This window comes from Lissotriton helveticus, chromosome 12 (genome assembly GCF_964261635.1).
Source record: "Lissotriton helveticus chromosome 12, aLisHel1.1, whole genome shotgun sequence".
Lineage (NCBI taxonomy): Eukaryota > Metazoa > Chordata > Amphibia > Caudata > Salamandridae > Lissotriton > Lissotriton helveticus.
In genome coordinates this window covers 217,907,426-217,923,579 of record NC_136073.1, presented here as the reverse complement: position 1 = coordinate 217,923,579, position 16,154 = coordinate 217,907,426, and the positions used below count along the sequence as shown (strand labels likewise).

Sequence of the window (16,154 nt, the reverse complement as noted above, 5' to 3'; positions counted from 1 at the left end):
GGCGCCGGTCAGGATGCTGCTAATACTGTACTACGGTGCAGGATTACGCTGCGGTGCCACCGGTCATGGCCGCAAGGAGGGCACTATGCCATCTTGTGCCCGGCCGCACTTCACTGCTTCCCAGCTCCGAGTCGCTTCTCGCACCGGGGAACGATCACTGGGATCTGAAGTGACACCTCCGTGGTTGCGGGTCTCCGCCGCTCGTCATTCCTGAGGAAATGCACTCCCCATCCGTGGCATGAAGGGCACAAGACCGTCGTGAGGGTCTGGAGCTGAGCGGATCATGTCCGCCCCGCCATCTTACTTGGCCATGCCCCCCCAGCATTACTTTTTTATGGCTATTTAGCAACATACAGAAATAGGGAACCTTAGGATGGGTGTTTATAAAATAGTCTGATTCTGATTTAGTGATCTAGCCCTCGTTTCTGCTTGCATCACCATAAATTGTATGGTAGTCAAAAGGCTAGGATTGGAAGAATTTCTTAGCTAGTTAAATCAGTAATCTGAGGCATTCTTTTCTGCATTCATTAGTGTATTGGATAACAATAGCTCCTCCTTTATCCACTATTTGATTAGGATGCCTTTGCATCTTGAAGTGTTTTTGTTTCACAGGTTAGTAAGTTCTGATGAGTCTGTGTCCCCTCCAGATCTTTCAAAACAGCTTGCTCAAAGGTTTGCACTTTGAGTGGAGAGTGCTGGAATGAGGGACAAACCTTGATGGTTTCTCAAACCTGTATCAACATATCACCATCATCTGCAAGCAGTACTGCCTCCTGGGATATTATCCAATTGGTGATTCAAAAAAGGCAACATGTACTTTTACATTGTCATTCGTGTTATTCAGTCTAGTTAAAATAGAAATGACTCTATGCCAAAATGCTCCAGGGTCGTGCACATCAATGGAGACATCCAGTTTTATTTTTTCAGTGAAGAACCCTGTGATGAATTGTAATTGCAAGAAATACTTTTATCCTTTCTGCTGTTGCAGAATGAGAAAAATATGACACGTTTCTTCTAAAACATAATTTCGTCCAGCGGAACTGGATTCCTCATGGCCAGCTCGCGAGAGTGGTGGGCATCAGGTGTTTGTTTTTTGGCGTCAGTCAAGCCTGTACTTTTTGTCAAGAATTGTAACTCACATGGCATATTTTTGGTAAGGGAGACATTCTGTAGACTATTTTCTGTTGCTTCAGTTCACATTCAAGCATGATCGGCTATGCGAAACGAGGTATTAGTTCTAAGCATGATTGGCTAGATAATGCAGAAATGTTTTGCTTCTGCAGCGTTCAGCTTGTTGTCTTTGAAAACATGAGTATGTGTTAATGAGTTTATTTTTTTACCATTTGCTGGGCTGTTTTATTTAACTATATACCTTTGTGTGTTATGAGGTGCATCATTAGGCTCCTTGAAGGTACCTGTAATCTCACAGTAGGTCACAGGAGGTTTTCACACATTTATGCTGTAAATTACTCTGACTCGATATCTATCTACAAACAAGATGATGAGCTTTGGAAACAGGACCGATGCTATGTCTGCTTGAGTAGTCTCCAATCAAAATGCCTGCTGCCAAGAGTGATTGGCATAGGGCTGAAGAGAAAGCAACTCCAGGGAGCAGGAGGAGCCGAATTTATTGATTTGTTAGAAAGACAAGCCAGACTTGAAAAAGGAGTATAACAAGTATTTTTTGAAAACCTGTTAATTGTTCAAGACCATTTGGTAAGAGCACAGTTCATATATTCTGTTGCTTATCCTGCTGTGTCTGTTCAGGTATAAATCCACGTGTGAAGTCTGGCCGGTTCATGAAAATCCTTCCTGATTATGAAAATATGGAATACAGAGATGTTTACACCTGCCGTACGTACCGCATGTGTTGTGAAACCATTGTTTGGTGCAGTTTGTGTGTGCACAAGCCTGGAGATGCAGCTGCTGCGGATCCTAAACTGATGAGCTGTATGACGGTTGTGACAAAGCCCTTAATAATGGAGACCTGAAAGCTTGTACTTTCCAAATGCTAGTGCATAACTCCCCAAAGCGATCTTGCATAGTGGTACAGGAGTTTGATGTGGGCTTAATGTACTCTTTTGTAGCTTGTCGATAGATGTGCTTATTTAATCTAAAAGAAAGCCTTGTTGGATTAACTGGTGCCCTGCTCCTTTTTTGAGTGCTTTTCTGTGTGATCTTTGCGGCTCACCTCCTATCTTCTCAAATGCATACAAAATTCCTTCAGTAGTTTTGTTTGGGGTGTGATGAATGTATAAGAGGTTTAAATCATGTGAGGAAGGATAACTAATGTGGGATCTGAGAAGGAAATAAGTATTAGTGGGGGTGTGGGCAATAACTTTGGAGTCAAGACATTTGATGGTTTAGTAATTGCATGACTTTGAGGTAAAGGGGGATCCTAGGCAGCTGTGAATGGCAATAGCTACTGCGCCAATAAAAACGTACTATAGAGGCAACAAACAGAATGTACTTTAAATCTGTAGCGAGGACCCCTCACCAGAGAAACGTAGATCTTATGAGGTGCACCTGAATGAGATCTTCACATTTGGATTTAAAAGTTGGTAGATGGTTTCAAAGTGGAGCTTGCACCCTGTGGCAATGGGGTTGTGATACATGTCTAGCAGACGGTGCATCTGGAATGGTGAAAGAGTTTTTTAAATTTTTTTGTATTTATGAATTTTTTCCCCTTTTATCCCATGGTGGTGGGAGACAGGTAAAACCATCAAAACATAAATCGTACATAATGCATACATTAAATAGAATTAAAAAAATTAAATAAAAATTATGAAAAAATGTGAAAAAAGGAAACAAAAAATAACCATAATTAATTTGCAACCCATTTTTCAAATGGTGCCCAGTTCTTAGAAGCGATTAAACGCCTTTGCTTTCCTCTGAAGGCCTGAACAGAGGTCTCAAGTTTGTACCAGGCCAACATCCTGGCCTTCCAATGACAAAAGGTAGGGGGTTCAGGATTTATCCAGAGCGATGTAACAGAGTCTAGCCATAGCCATAGCAATAAAAAGGAAAGCTTGCAAATGTCTTGTTTTTTCCGGGGCCGTAGAATATTCATAGCCAGTAATTATCATTTCAGCTGAGATTTTGACTGAGGTTTGAGTGATCTGTGTAAGAAAGGTTTCAATTTGGTTGATAAAGAGAGATAACTCTGGACAATTATAGAACATATGGACAGAATCTGCGGAAGGAAGTTTACATCTTGCACAAAATGACCCTTTGCCCCCACTAACAACCCCCCATCTGGCAAGATTTGCAGGTGTATAGTAAAGGTTAAACATAGCCATATTACTTTGCGAGCGAAGGGTACCTGAAACCAAGACAGATCTAGCTAATACCAATGGAAGTTTTAAATCAATAGAAGGTACTCCAAATTTGGTCGCCCACTTGTTATTCTGATCTTCTAAATCATCGGGGAGTTGGGATAGAAAAGACTTATATAAACTGCCGATTTTCATTTTCTTTCTTATAGATTCAACTATAGCAATTTTTTGAAACATTATTGGATTTTGAGGATAGTTATTATCCCAAAAACTTCTCAATTGCAGATATTTTAAAACATTATTGGATTGCAGATGAAATTTCTCCTTTAAAAAACTAAAAGAGGCTATTTGCCCTAAGTCGGCCAAGTCACCAATCTCCTTCAAACCGAGAGCTATCCAGATATTTGCCACCCCCTCTTGAAATATCATTGGAAGTAATCCAGAGGCATTCAGTGGGGTATAATAGGTGAGCTTAGAGATATGAAAATGTCGACGGACTTTTTGCCAAACCGAGAATAATGCCCACAATACCTTAAATTGTTTTTTTTTTTAAATAACTCGTTTCAAGTATACGAGTTAGTACACGTTTTGTGGAATCTCCCAATGATATTGAGTACATTGAGGGTGAAAGATGGACCGGGAGCTCGGTAGCATCACCTAATAGAGGGACAGCAAAATGTTGGACCATGGCTGCCCAGTAATAATACATTAAATTTGGGACTGTCCACCCCCCACGATCCTGGGGAAGACAAGTCCACTTAGCCGCCCTCCTTGGTTTACGATATGACCATAAAAATCGTTGGCATATCCGTTCTGCTTTTTTTAAAATCAAAGGGGGGATTAATAATGGAATAGTTCTGAAAAAATATAAAAATTTAGGGAGAACAAACATTTTAAGGATATTAGATCGGCCAAATAGCGAAAGATGCAGGTGATCCAGCCGCTCTAATTTATTATGGAGAGAATCAATAGTAGGGGAATAATTCAGATCTAGGATCTGATCTATATCAGGCGAAATTTGAACACCGAGGTATGTAGCTTCCGTTGTCGTAGAAACATGAGAGATGGGCATAGCAGTAGATTGTAGAATGTGCGTCTTTGCAATGTTTAGTTTATAGCCCGAGATTAAGCCGAATTGAACTGCCAAAGTCTCTAGTGCAGGAAAGGATTGAGCGACATTATCAGTTAGGATTACGATATCGTCGGCATATGCCAACGCCTTATATTCAGTTCCATGAACAATAACGGGAGTGATGGTCTGAGATTTTTCTATTAAACATAAAAAGGGATCAATGAATAAAGCGAAGAGAAGGGGAGAACAGGGGCATCCTTGTCTGGTGCCCCTGCTAATGGGAAAATAAGGTGATTCACTACCAGAGATACGGATTTTAGCAATTGGAGAAATATACAAAGCTTGTAGAGCTTGAATAAAGTTTGGTGTGTAGCCCTTCCAACGCAAAACACCCCATAAGTACCCCCAGGAGACCCTGTCGAACGCCTTCTCGGCGTCCAAGAGGATCACCCCGAGGGCAGAGTTTGTGGTTTTCGCCCAGTCTAACAGAGCTATTACACGCCTGATATGGTCCGTTGTATCCCGGCCGGGAATAAACCCATGCTGACGGATAGAAACCAAGGGAACAATTGTTTGGGTTAAGCGGATAGCAAGTATCCTTGAATACATTTTACTATCCGTATTAATTAATGCTATCGGCCGGTAAGATGCTGGATTTAATTCATCCTTACCTTTCTTTCTAAAAAGAACGATAGTGGATTGTCGCCAAGAATCAGGGATTGACCCGTTCTGGGCAAGACGAAAGACTTCTAGCATTTGCTGCTTGAATAAGTATGCAAAAGTTTTATAAAATTCCAAATGGATAAGGTCCGGACCTGCGGCTTTCCCATTAGATAGAGATTTCATAGCGATCACAACTTCCTCCCAGCTGATGGGTTCAGTCAGAATTTGATTCTGATCGCCTGTAACCTTTTGGGTGTCAATAAATTGCAAAAATTGATTTAAACTAGTTCGTTGTTGTAAAATTATATTGGTATCTTAACACCGCTAGTTGTGTCCTGAAGATTACCGAAACGATCTTTAATCCTAATGATCTGATTGGCTACAGCCCTTTGTTGTAAACGTTTAGCTAAAACGTTGCAGGAATTTTCACCCAATTCATACATTGAAGTTCGAAATTGGAAATATTTAGTTGCTATATCTTTATAAAAAGGCTCTAATAGGTTGGATTTGGCTATAGCAACTGATTTCAAGCTAGCTGCTAAGTCTTCGCCCATACGGATTTTAAAACTTAAGTCCAATTCAGCTTGTTGAAGAGCTGCGAATCTGGTTTTAACAGCTTGCTGCTCCGTCTTCCAGCGATAGGAGGCAAATCTTTTGGTTTCACCACGCAATGCGGCTTTGAATGTGTCCCAGACAATGCCAACCGGGACAGTACTAGTATTGATTACAAAGAACTCTGAAATCCAGAGACTAAGTTGTTCCTGATATGATTTATCTAATAAAAGTTTCCTGTCAAATGTCCATGGTCTAATTTGGTTAATAGGGCGATCCCAAGGGCAGCAAAAGATGATAGGGTTATGGTCGGATATAGTCCTTGGGTTAATTTCAATTTTAACAGACTCAACAATTTGGAGAGAGGTGAAGACATAATCAATACGAACCATTTTATTGTGTGGTATTGAATAAAAAGTATAGCCCTCTTGATTTGGATGGTGATGATGCCATGTATCTGACAAACCGTGTTCAATTAAGAGAATCCGAAGCGCCTTGTAAACTTGGGGCTTTCGTCCAACATATGTATTGTGCTTTATTATATCTAAATGACTGGGAATATTAATATTGAAGTCCCCACAAAAAAACATAGGATGAGGCAATGTAGCTAGCTCTAAATTTAAATTCCTCAGAACCTGTGGGTCGTCTAGATTAGAAGCGTATATCGAGCAAATAGACAATAAACGACCATTAACCAGTAACTCCGCTTTTAACCATCTACCATAGTTGTCTTGTTTTACTCCTTTAATACGCCCTATCCCGGACTTTAGGATAATGGCTACACCCCTAATTGTGGAAGTTTGCCGAGTACAAGCCACTAATTCATAACCAAAAAACCTAAGATAGGACCGGTTGGCCCAAGGAGTATGGGTTTCCTGCAGGCAGATTATATCCACCTTCATCACCTTCAACAACTTATAAAAAATCCTGCGTTTCTTAGGGTCATTCAATCCGCAGATATTCCAAGTTTCACATGTCAATTTAGGAGCAGCCATGAAATTTGATCAAAGACAAACAGGCCTAGACAGCTATAAAACCTTTTATAGCAAATATAATTGCAATCAAACTGTTTTTTAAAGGAAGATACAAAAATTAGTGTCACATCAAATACATTCAGAAAACATAACCAATTGTTGATGAGTAATCTGGTCATCTCTGTCCACCACCACCACACCACCCCACACCCCACCCTGATTAGCCCACCCACCCTATCTGAGCCCACCCCCCTACCCGACAAACCCCCACACCCCTCCCCCCACACTGGGCATCAGGACCTTAGTCCTTGTGATGGTTGAGAAAGCGTTTCCTCACGCTCCACTGAACCTACAGTATTCCCCCTTTTCAGATATCAGATGACCCTAACACACCCTAAAGAGAGAGAAAAAAATATAGAGTTTTATATGTACCAATCGGGTCATCGAGAAAGAAAAAACAATAGAACATAGAGAAACATGACTTCTGTCGTATGTTTAACAATCAAAATAATGCGTTGCCTAACTCAAGCTATATTGAGTCCAGGAATTCCTTGGCAGGTATCTCCGACAAAAAAAACCTCGCCTGGCCCTTAAAAATGACTTTTAATTTTGCCGGAAAAAGCAAGAATACCTGGCCCCCCTTAGCCTGAAATAAAGGAATCTGTTGTCGGAGATGCCAGTGGCGAGTAACCGTCTCTGAGCAGAAGTCCGTACGGACAAAGAATTGACATTCCTTGGCAGATCGTTTCTTGTTCGATCGAATATACGTTCACGGGCAAGGAAATTATTAAAACAGACCAAGATGGCACGGGGATAGGAAATTATTCGCAGCAGCAGACGATTGTTTTTTCTTATTTAGTGGGAAACGATGTGCTCTTTGTATCTCAAGATTCCAGTCCCACTGGGTGACCTCTGGAAAAGCCTCAGAAAAGAGCTCCACTATAAACTGTCGAACATCGTCACCCACTTTGTTTTCCTCTATCCCAAGGACACGAAGATTATTCCTTCTCGCCCGATTTTCAAGATCTGAAAGCTTCCATAAAATGTCCTTGCGTTGTTCTTTAACCTCTGTGACTAACTCTTTCTGAGTAGCTGCAGCATCTTCAAGAGCTGAGATCCTTTCTTCAGCTTCAGCAATCCTGACAGTGGTCTCAGTACATGTTTTGATAACCCGTCGGAGAGAGTTCTGCATTTTACGGCAAGCCCCCTGTGTTCGCATATTTTCTTGTCTGGTTGCTTCCCTATGAATCATTATGGTTTGGTAGATCGTTACCAATGAGACCTCTTCGGGGATATCTGATATAGTCATGGTAGTACCTCCGCGCAGATCCTGCGGATTTAAATCGGACTGTTCCATAGATAAATCCTTCTGGAGACTTTGCTGACTAGGCTGGGATGATACCTTGGTACCCGGAGCTTTACGAACTGTATCAGTATTCAGATCTTTCAATTCCTGACCGACACGCCAATCGGCGGAATCACTATCACAATCCAACGACTGGAGCTCTGGACAATCAGCCTCATCCTTCCCGGAAAAAGAATGATCGGAAATGGAGTAAAAGTTCTCAGTAGACTCACTAACCTCAGACCCCCTGGTGTCGTGAGAAAATGGTATAGGCAACTCCAGAAAAGTGGCTATATGATTATTGGTAGCCTGGACTACATTACCCAGCATGCACTGAGCTGGAGGGGTCTGATGAAGAGAGGGGTCTAAAGCTAGACCTGGTGTCGAAACAAGTTCTTTTAGTGCAGGGAGTTCGGAGGGGGAGTTCGGAGGGGGGGGGGAGCTTGTAGAGACAGAGAGCAACATGGTAGGTACTGTTACAGAGGTACTCACCCCCCCCCTTTGTAGCGAAGTCCGCAGATGGAATTAAGTTTTCCCCTTGCACTCCGACAGAAGAACCATCATCTGTAGTAGAAACTTTCCTCTTCACTCCAGGTTTATTGAACATCGCCGGTAAAGTCTGCCCCTTGACGGTAGTTGCCGCAGGTGTCAGGGGTGCAGGCTTATCAGCACTGACAGAGCGGTTCTTCTGAGCCGTGGCTGCGGAGCTCTTCGGATCCGCCTCCTGTTGACCGCGGGCTGCACTGCGGGATTTGAGAGCGGCAGCTGCCGCTTTCGAAAGAACCTTCGGCGGTATCCTTTTCCCTGTAACCGATAGCATGGAGCGATGGCCAAAGGAGCAGGCAGACGAGCACCCGCTAAGCTGCAGAAGGGAGGATCCCAGGCTGTGCGCCAAGCCAGGTGAGCGGGAGGTAGAACGATACGGAGCCTGCCGGAACCAGAAGAGTTTTCGAAGTATTGCGGGTCTAATGATATTCAGGCGCAAAGTTAGTGCCATAAACAGGATCAGCGTCTTACTGCCAGGTGGAAGAGAATTTTGTAAGCAGTATTTCTGAAAACGTAGACATAGCGGTCATTGAAGGGTCCGCTGTGGCTCAGAGGAGAGAAACGCCAGCTCACTCGGCCGAGAGCACGGCCGCCATCTTGCCCCCACTCTATCTGGAATGGTGAAAGAGTTGTTATGATAATAAGGATTGATGGTTTTGAATGTGCAGATAAAGATAGGTCTAGTGAAAGGAACTAAGTGTTAGATGCTTCTTTGTAGGCCTGAAGAAAAGACCGCACAGTAGAGCACACTACCACTTATCAAATTAAGATAGTTACTCTGTACTTTGCGGTCATAAATGGCCTTTTTATCAGCACTTGTAGACCTGTGGTCCTTCAACCGTTGAAAGGAGTCCACATCTTATCATGTGCACATACATTGACTGCGTGTTCCAGTATTTGGAGGTCAGGTCACTTCTTTGGTTTGGGCTGTTTTTTCAAGCATGGAATATTTGTTTATTGCACACTTATTAAAAGGGCCAGGAGTGAAGAATCTCTGTAACCTGTTCCACTAACTGAAATTAGCCTAATTTTGCGTAGTATGATTTTCCAGCATGCCTATATCTATTTCTAGGTACTAATTAAGTTGTGCAAAATTTCCAACTTTTTGTCTGTGAAATGTGCATAATTTCCACAAAATTACCCAAAATGCTTTGGCAACATCAGGAGAAACTTTTCTTTCCATTGATATATGACAAACCACCTTTAAAATGCGGCATTTACCACTCATTGCCTTTACCACGCATGCCTTTACAATTAAATGGTAAGTTTATATCGGGTAAATGTGCAGGTGTGTGTATATACATTTATGTATCAAAACAATACTCTTTCAGGCTTAGGGTGCTGAATAAATTATGCAAAAGAGGAAGCTGAGAACTCTGGGTAGTTCCCAAATTTAGGTGGAGAGCAGCTCCTATATAGAGCGCACTGCAACACCAGTGACACTATGAATCTGCTCACCTCAAATATCTGTGTGTGTGTGTGTATGTATGTATGTGTGTATATATATATATATATATATATATATATCTATCGGCAATTAGGGTAAGGGAGGTTTTAGGGGTGGGTGACAGAACAGGGTGGTAAGGGTGTTATGGTTTAGGGGTGTGTAAGGGTATAGAGTGGTAAGGTCTTTAGGGTTTAGGGGCGGGAATGGGTACTGGGTGGTAATGGGGGTTATAGGGTTTAGAGATGGGTAAAGGTTCTGGGTGGAAAGGGGTTTAGCGGTGGGTAAGGGCGTTAGGTGGTAATGCTATTTTTAGGGTTTAGGGATGGGTACGGTTAGTGGTGGTAAGGGTAAAAGTAAGAAATATGGGGGTGTTTAGTGGGCTTCCCCAATTAAAGTGTGTGTGTGTGTGTGTGTGTGTGTGTGTGTATATGTATGTATATATATATATATATATATATATATATATATATATATATATATATATATATATATATATATATATATATATATATATATATATATATATATATATATATATATATATATATATATATATATATATATATATATATACATACATACATACATACATACATACATACATACATACATACATACATATATACATATACATACATATAAACAATACCCTTTAAGGCTTAAAGTGCCGAATACATTATGCAAAAACAAAGCAGAGAACTGTGGGTAGTTCTCAAGTTTAGGTTCAGAGCAGCACCTATCCTATATAGAGCACCCTTCAACACCAGCAACACTCTAAAATCTGATCACCTGAAATATCTGTTTTTCTAGTAAAGTTTTTAAACATAGGATTAGCACAGTGCCATCCACACTGAGCAAGTAAGCTACCAAGCTATTTGAGGTGAGCAGATTTTAGAGTTCTCTGCTTTGTTTTTGCATAATTTATGTGGCACTCTAAGCCTGAATGGGTAATGTTTTGACTTACAGTGGGTGCTCCCTTGTGTTTGGACAAACCTAAATCGCTCTGAAGAGCTGTATTGACAGCAAACGCGTGCCAGGGGTGTTTATTTATTTATTACAGGTTGCCAGTCCAAAGCTGTAATGCTGTTCCTGGAGTAGTAAAATATTTTTTTCATGTTCAACTCATGGATGCTCTAGCTAATTCAATGCTTAAAGGCATTGCTGTATAATTGGTAAAATACTTTGCCCCTTTCTAGCTCGACAGGTATGGCACTGTGCTAATCCTATGTTTATCAAGCATTGGCATAGCCAATAGGTCTCGGCTTTGGGACTTTATAAGTGTTTAGCCATGCAACAGTTGATGTTGTTGCACCAAGGATATTATACTGGATAACCAAACACTTATAAGGTCCCAAAGGCGAGACCTCTAGGCTATGCCAATGCTTGTTACACATGTTAACACTGTCTGGGCATTGGGTGCACCTCATTACTACCAGTTTAATACCCACATATAGCAATAAGGAAAGGAAAGGTGACCAGTCAAGCTTTGCAAAACGCCTTCCACTGCAACACCTGTTGCTGCATTGTTATCAACTTTTTGCACAGTTTGAGCTGAAACATTTTTTTCTTTTTGCTCAAATCTGCAGATTATGCAGCAGATTATGGTTTATGTGGCAAAAGTGGCAGATCTATAATTATATGGCGGCACATTCGATCTCATAATTCCATGGCCCTGGTTATAGCAGAAGATTCTAATACAGTACCAACTCTACCTGCTGGAGAAAGCGACAGTCACAGACATCAGGTTAACAGTCTGGGCTCTAGTGCCCTGACATGTGGACGCAGGAGGCCCCCTCCACTCCCAGGGAGGCGCCCTCAGCATCCTAGCAAGCACAGCTGCCACTCTCTAGAAAAGAGGTGGCCCCCACCTCTTCGAGGACCCCGGCATCTCTACACAGACTCTGCTCACACTTGCACACTTAGACACTCACGCGGATCAAGGAGTTCCTCTCTCGCTGCAGCAGTTTGTGGCATCCAGGCTTGGGATCGGGCACCTGTATTTGCATACTCATTTGCATATGTACCACAAGCACTGGAAGCAAGCTGTGTCCTGCTGTAAGCAGTTGTGGTGTTGTATTTCAGAGGCCTCGGCTGGGACCCATAATCTGCGGCCCTAATCAAGGGTCTTTACTGTGCCCGACTCGAAGGGGTTTTAATAATATATAGCGCTTAACGGAGATGCTCGTGTGTGATGATATCAGTGTGGCGCACGCTACACGATGTAAATATAATGTACAATTACATCACATTGCATTCGCTTTCGGCTCCCTGGCTTGAAATTGTCCTTGTTTGGGCGCAGGTTGATTCAGGATCCCGTCCATGCACAGGCTTTGCCCGGTGAAAAAGCTCCAGTTAGTGCAGAACATGGCAGATTATGTGTTTTAGCCATGCTGTGCAATATAATCCCTTCCTACTCCTGCACTACAACAGTAGTGGCTCCCTGGGAATCTGTTGTCCATTGGAAGACAGCCCTGGTAACGTAACACGGGTTACTTAATGCGCTTAGGAACAGCAGAAATCGATATGGAGTGCGATTAAAACAATATATATATGTTATTACGGCAGTAGTCACTGAATCCAAGCAAATCAAGGCTCTTGGGGGTAAACTGGCATAGTCTTTGTGGACAGACGTAGACAGTCCAAGCTCCCTATTCAGTGCAGTGTGTTTGACATTTAAACACACTGCCGGTGACAAATGCAATGACCTTAAAGTCACAAGTTTGAATTCAGGCAAGGCAAGTTGACGCTTCAATATTTCTGATTTGAGTAAATGGAGTACTATTAGTTGGGCAAAAGCGACATCGGTTATGCACAGTGCCTAGTGCAGCAGAGGTGCGGTACGTAGTGCTATATAAAAAGATCAGTATTAATATTACATGCATGTCACGTCTCGCTCACTTCAGGCTCTTTCTTACACATGAGTCAGAACGCCACAGATGACCAACTGTCATTCAAAGCACATATTGTTGGTGGTGCAGAGGGGTTGGGGTTCAAAGGTAAACTCTAAAACAGCATTTACCGATCAGCAGAGACAAACAGTGGAGCGCATCTGGAGCTCATAAATATGAGCGGAAAAAATACAAGCTTCAGCAGCACATGCAACCAAAAATAAATGCAGACACGTTGAAGGATTCTAATATGCACCTGCAAATACATTCTGATCATAGATACATTAATGCAAACATATTTCAGTGAAGCTGGCTGTAGAAACAAGAACACTCTTTGGGAAATGATTGAGGAGAAGCACAGGGCTAGCAGCCACAGGTGCGCAGGATGCACATACTGTGGGGTGGAGGGGTGCAAAGGTAAACTCTAAAACAGCATTTGCCGATCAGCACAAACAAGCAGCGGAGTGCAGAAGCAGCTCAAAAATACAAGTGGGAAATGTACAAGCCTCAGCAGCACATGCAACCGAAAATGCAGACACGTTGAAGGGTTCAAACATGTATACTCACATGCAAAAACACTCTGGACATACATTAATGCTAACATATTTCAGTGGAGCTGACTGTAGAAACAAGAGAACTCTTTGGGACATGATCATAGAGAAGTACAGGGCTCTGCAGCCACGCGGGCTCGGGCGGGATAAGAAAAACAAGTGGGAGGGGGGGGAGACACGTGTCTTGGATGAGCGAAAACTCCCCCGAGGGTGGTGGCATGAACGCTAGGAGGAGAGGAAGTTTCATCGCGTTCAGACCGGAACAGCAGTAAAAGGCCTTCAGCACCGCACCCGCGGACGCGAAAAAACTGATGGCCTTGTCAGCTGTTTCCAAGCACTCGTGCTTGTGGAGGCATCCACCTTGCGGGAGCGAGCAGCACTGATTGGAAACACATGGCCCCTGTGCGCACCGCTGTTCGCTCCCGCAAGGTGGATGCCGCCACAAGCACGAGTGCTTGAAAAGAGCTGACTGATTCCAAAAGGTCATCTCCTTGAGCAGTGCATGCGCACTGCCTAGGCGAGACCTTGCTAGAAAAACAGCCTACTCCTACGTGTTGAGCACTTGTATGGTAAAATTTCCGCGCCGGCTCAGGCCTAGGAGGGCAGCACCACCCTTGGATTGTTTAAGGGGCCACAGCGGAAATTATGTTCACGCTGCATGTGGGGAGACGGTTTTAAAATATGGACATTACCTGCGCTTCGCGGCCCAATGAGGGCAGAAGGTACTAACACTTACCGCATCCCATTTGGGCAAGAGGTTGGCAGCAAGGCACTACGAATCCCAGCAGGAGTTGGGAAAACGAATTAAAGATCCCATTGGAGAGAGAATATTTAAATAAAGTGTCAGCTGCCGTAGTAATCACTGCAGTCAGCCTATGATTAAGGAATCGTCCGAAACACGTCAGGTTCATTCAGAGGTTGGAGTGCGGGCGGTGCCTAGAGAAAGATTGCAGTCTCCCGAGTTCCCCCTCAAGTGTTGAGTACTCCTATGGTAAAATATATATATATATATATATATATCTATGTTTCACTTGCCTGATATCTACTTAGCATTGTGTTGTGAAGGCATGCGTGGTAAAGCCATATGTGTCGTAAAGACCTGCATGGAAAATGCATTGTTTGGTAAAGGATGCCTAGTAAAGGCATTTGTTGTAATGTCAAACAACCAGTTATATATCCTGCAAAAGCAAATGGGGGTGGGGTCGCACACTACTCACACACCGGCGGTGTCGCCCCTAAGCACTCTGGTCAATGTAGTAAAGTGTTCGCGATGCATCATCTTTCGATCTTCTGCTATCTTCGCTGTCTTCGCCATCCCTGGACACGTGTTTCGGGGTATTACCCCTCATCAGCAGAGATAGGCCGTGTACTGGGGTTGCCGATGGCTGCTAATATCTGCCAGGTATAGTACCACTCAGGCGCGTAGGTGCGGGATCCCAGGCTCGTCAGCCCGCTGCTCAAGGGAGCTTTAAGGTTACAAATGGGGGTGTGGTCGCACACTACTCACACACCGGCGGTGTCGCCCCTAAGCACTCTGGTCAATGTAGTAAAGTGTTCGCGATGCATCATCTTTCGATCTTCTGCTATCTTCGCTGTCTTCGCCATCCCTGGACACGTGTTTCGGGGTATTACCCCTCATCAGCAGGGATAGGCCGTGTACTGGGGTTGCCGATGGCTGCCAATATCTGCCAGGTATAGTACCACTCAGGCGCGTAGGTGCGGGATCCCAGGCTCGTCAGCCCGCTGCTCAAGGGAGCTTTAAGGTTACAAATGGGGGTGGGGTCGCACACTACTGACACACCGGCGGTGTCGCCCCTAAGCACTCTGGTCAATGTAGTAAAGTGTTCGCGATGCATCATCTTTCGATCTTCTGCTATCTTCGCTGTCTTCGCCATCCCTGGACATGTGTTTCGGGGTATTACCCCTCATCAGCAGGGATAGGCCGTGTACTGGGGTTGCCGATGGCTGCCAATATCTGCCAGGTATAGTACCACTCAGGCGCGTAGGTGCGGGATCCCAGGCTCGTCAGCCCGCTGCTCAAGGGAGCTTTAAGGTTACAAATGGGGGTGGGGTCGCACACTACTCACACACCGGCGGTGTCGCCCCTAAGCACTCTGGTCAATGTAGTAAAGTGTTCGCGATGCATCATCTTTCGATCTTCTGCTTTCTTCGCTGTCTTCGCCATCCCTGGACACGTGTTTCGGGGTATTACCCCTCATCAGCAGGGATAGGCCGTGTACTGGGGTTGCCGATGGCTGCCAATATCTGCCAGGTATAGTACCACTCAGGCGCGTAGGTGCGGGATCCCAGGCTCGTCAGCCCGCTGCTCAAGGGAGCTTTAAGGTTACAAATGGGGGTGGGGTCGCACACTACTCACACACCGGCGGTGTCGCCCCTGTCGTGTATTTCTATAGGTTCTGAATCGATCCCCCTATTCCTGACCCTATTCTGGTTAAACTACCTAGCTAGTTAACTAACAGTCAGCCCATGAGGCAAGAAAACCCCCATGATGCAGATACCGTTATCTGACGCAGTCACACTACGGCACAGGAACGTGTTATCTGATTAGGTCATAACGCTTGAGATCTAATTAGACAAGCGACATTCCTCCAGCCCCTGATAAGGCATACGACGTTCTCATAACAAATCAAACCTATGACAACCTGGAAAATCCGTGCGGCCATTGTTTTGATTTCACAGAGAACTTTTGCAAAAGAATGTGCTAACGAGCAAGTCGTATGACATCTTTATTGACGTACCTATGTCCATCCTTACGTCAATCTCGGCACCTTTAAGGTATAAATATTGCCGACCTTGCCCTATGCAAACACACGCGTGGTG

The 16,154-nt window shown here is 43.8% G+C and overlaps 1 protein-coding gene across 2 annotated transcripts in view; it reads left to right on the top strand.

The window, feature by feature from the left end:
* The window catches only part of FBXO31 (F-box protein 31), a 236,951-nt gene that overhangs the window by 103,413 nt on the left and 117,384 nt on the right, over positions 1-16,154 (top strand). Inside the window, exon 3 of one of the 2 annotated variants that reach the window (XM_078668446.1) lies at positions 1,768-1,854. The exons of the other annotated variant lie outside the window; for it this stretch is intronic. Coding sequence (XP_078524572.1) covers positions 1,768-1,854 — 87 coding nt within the window. The remainder of the gene's footprint in view (positions 1-1,767; positions 1,855-16,154) is intronic. 2 annotated transcript variants of the gene reach the window in all.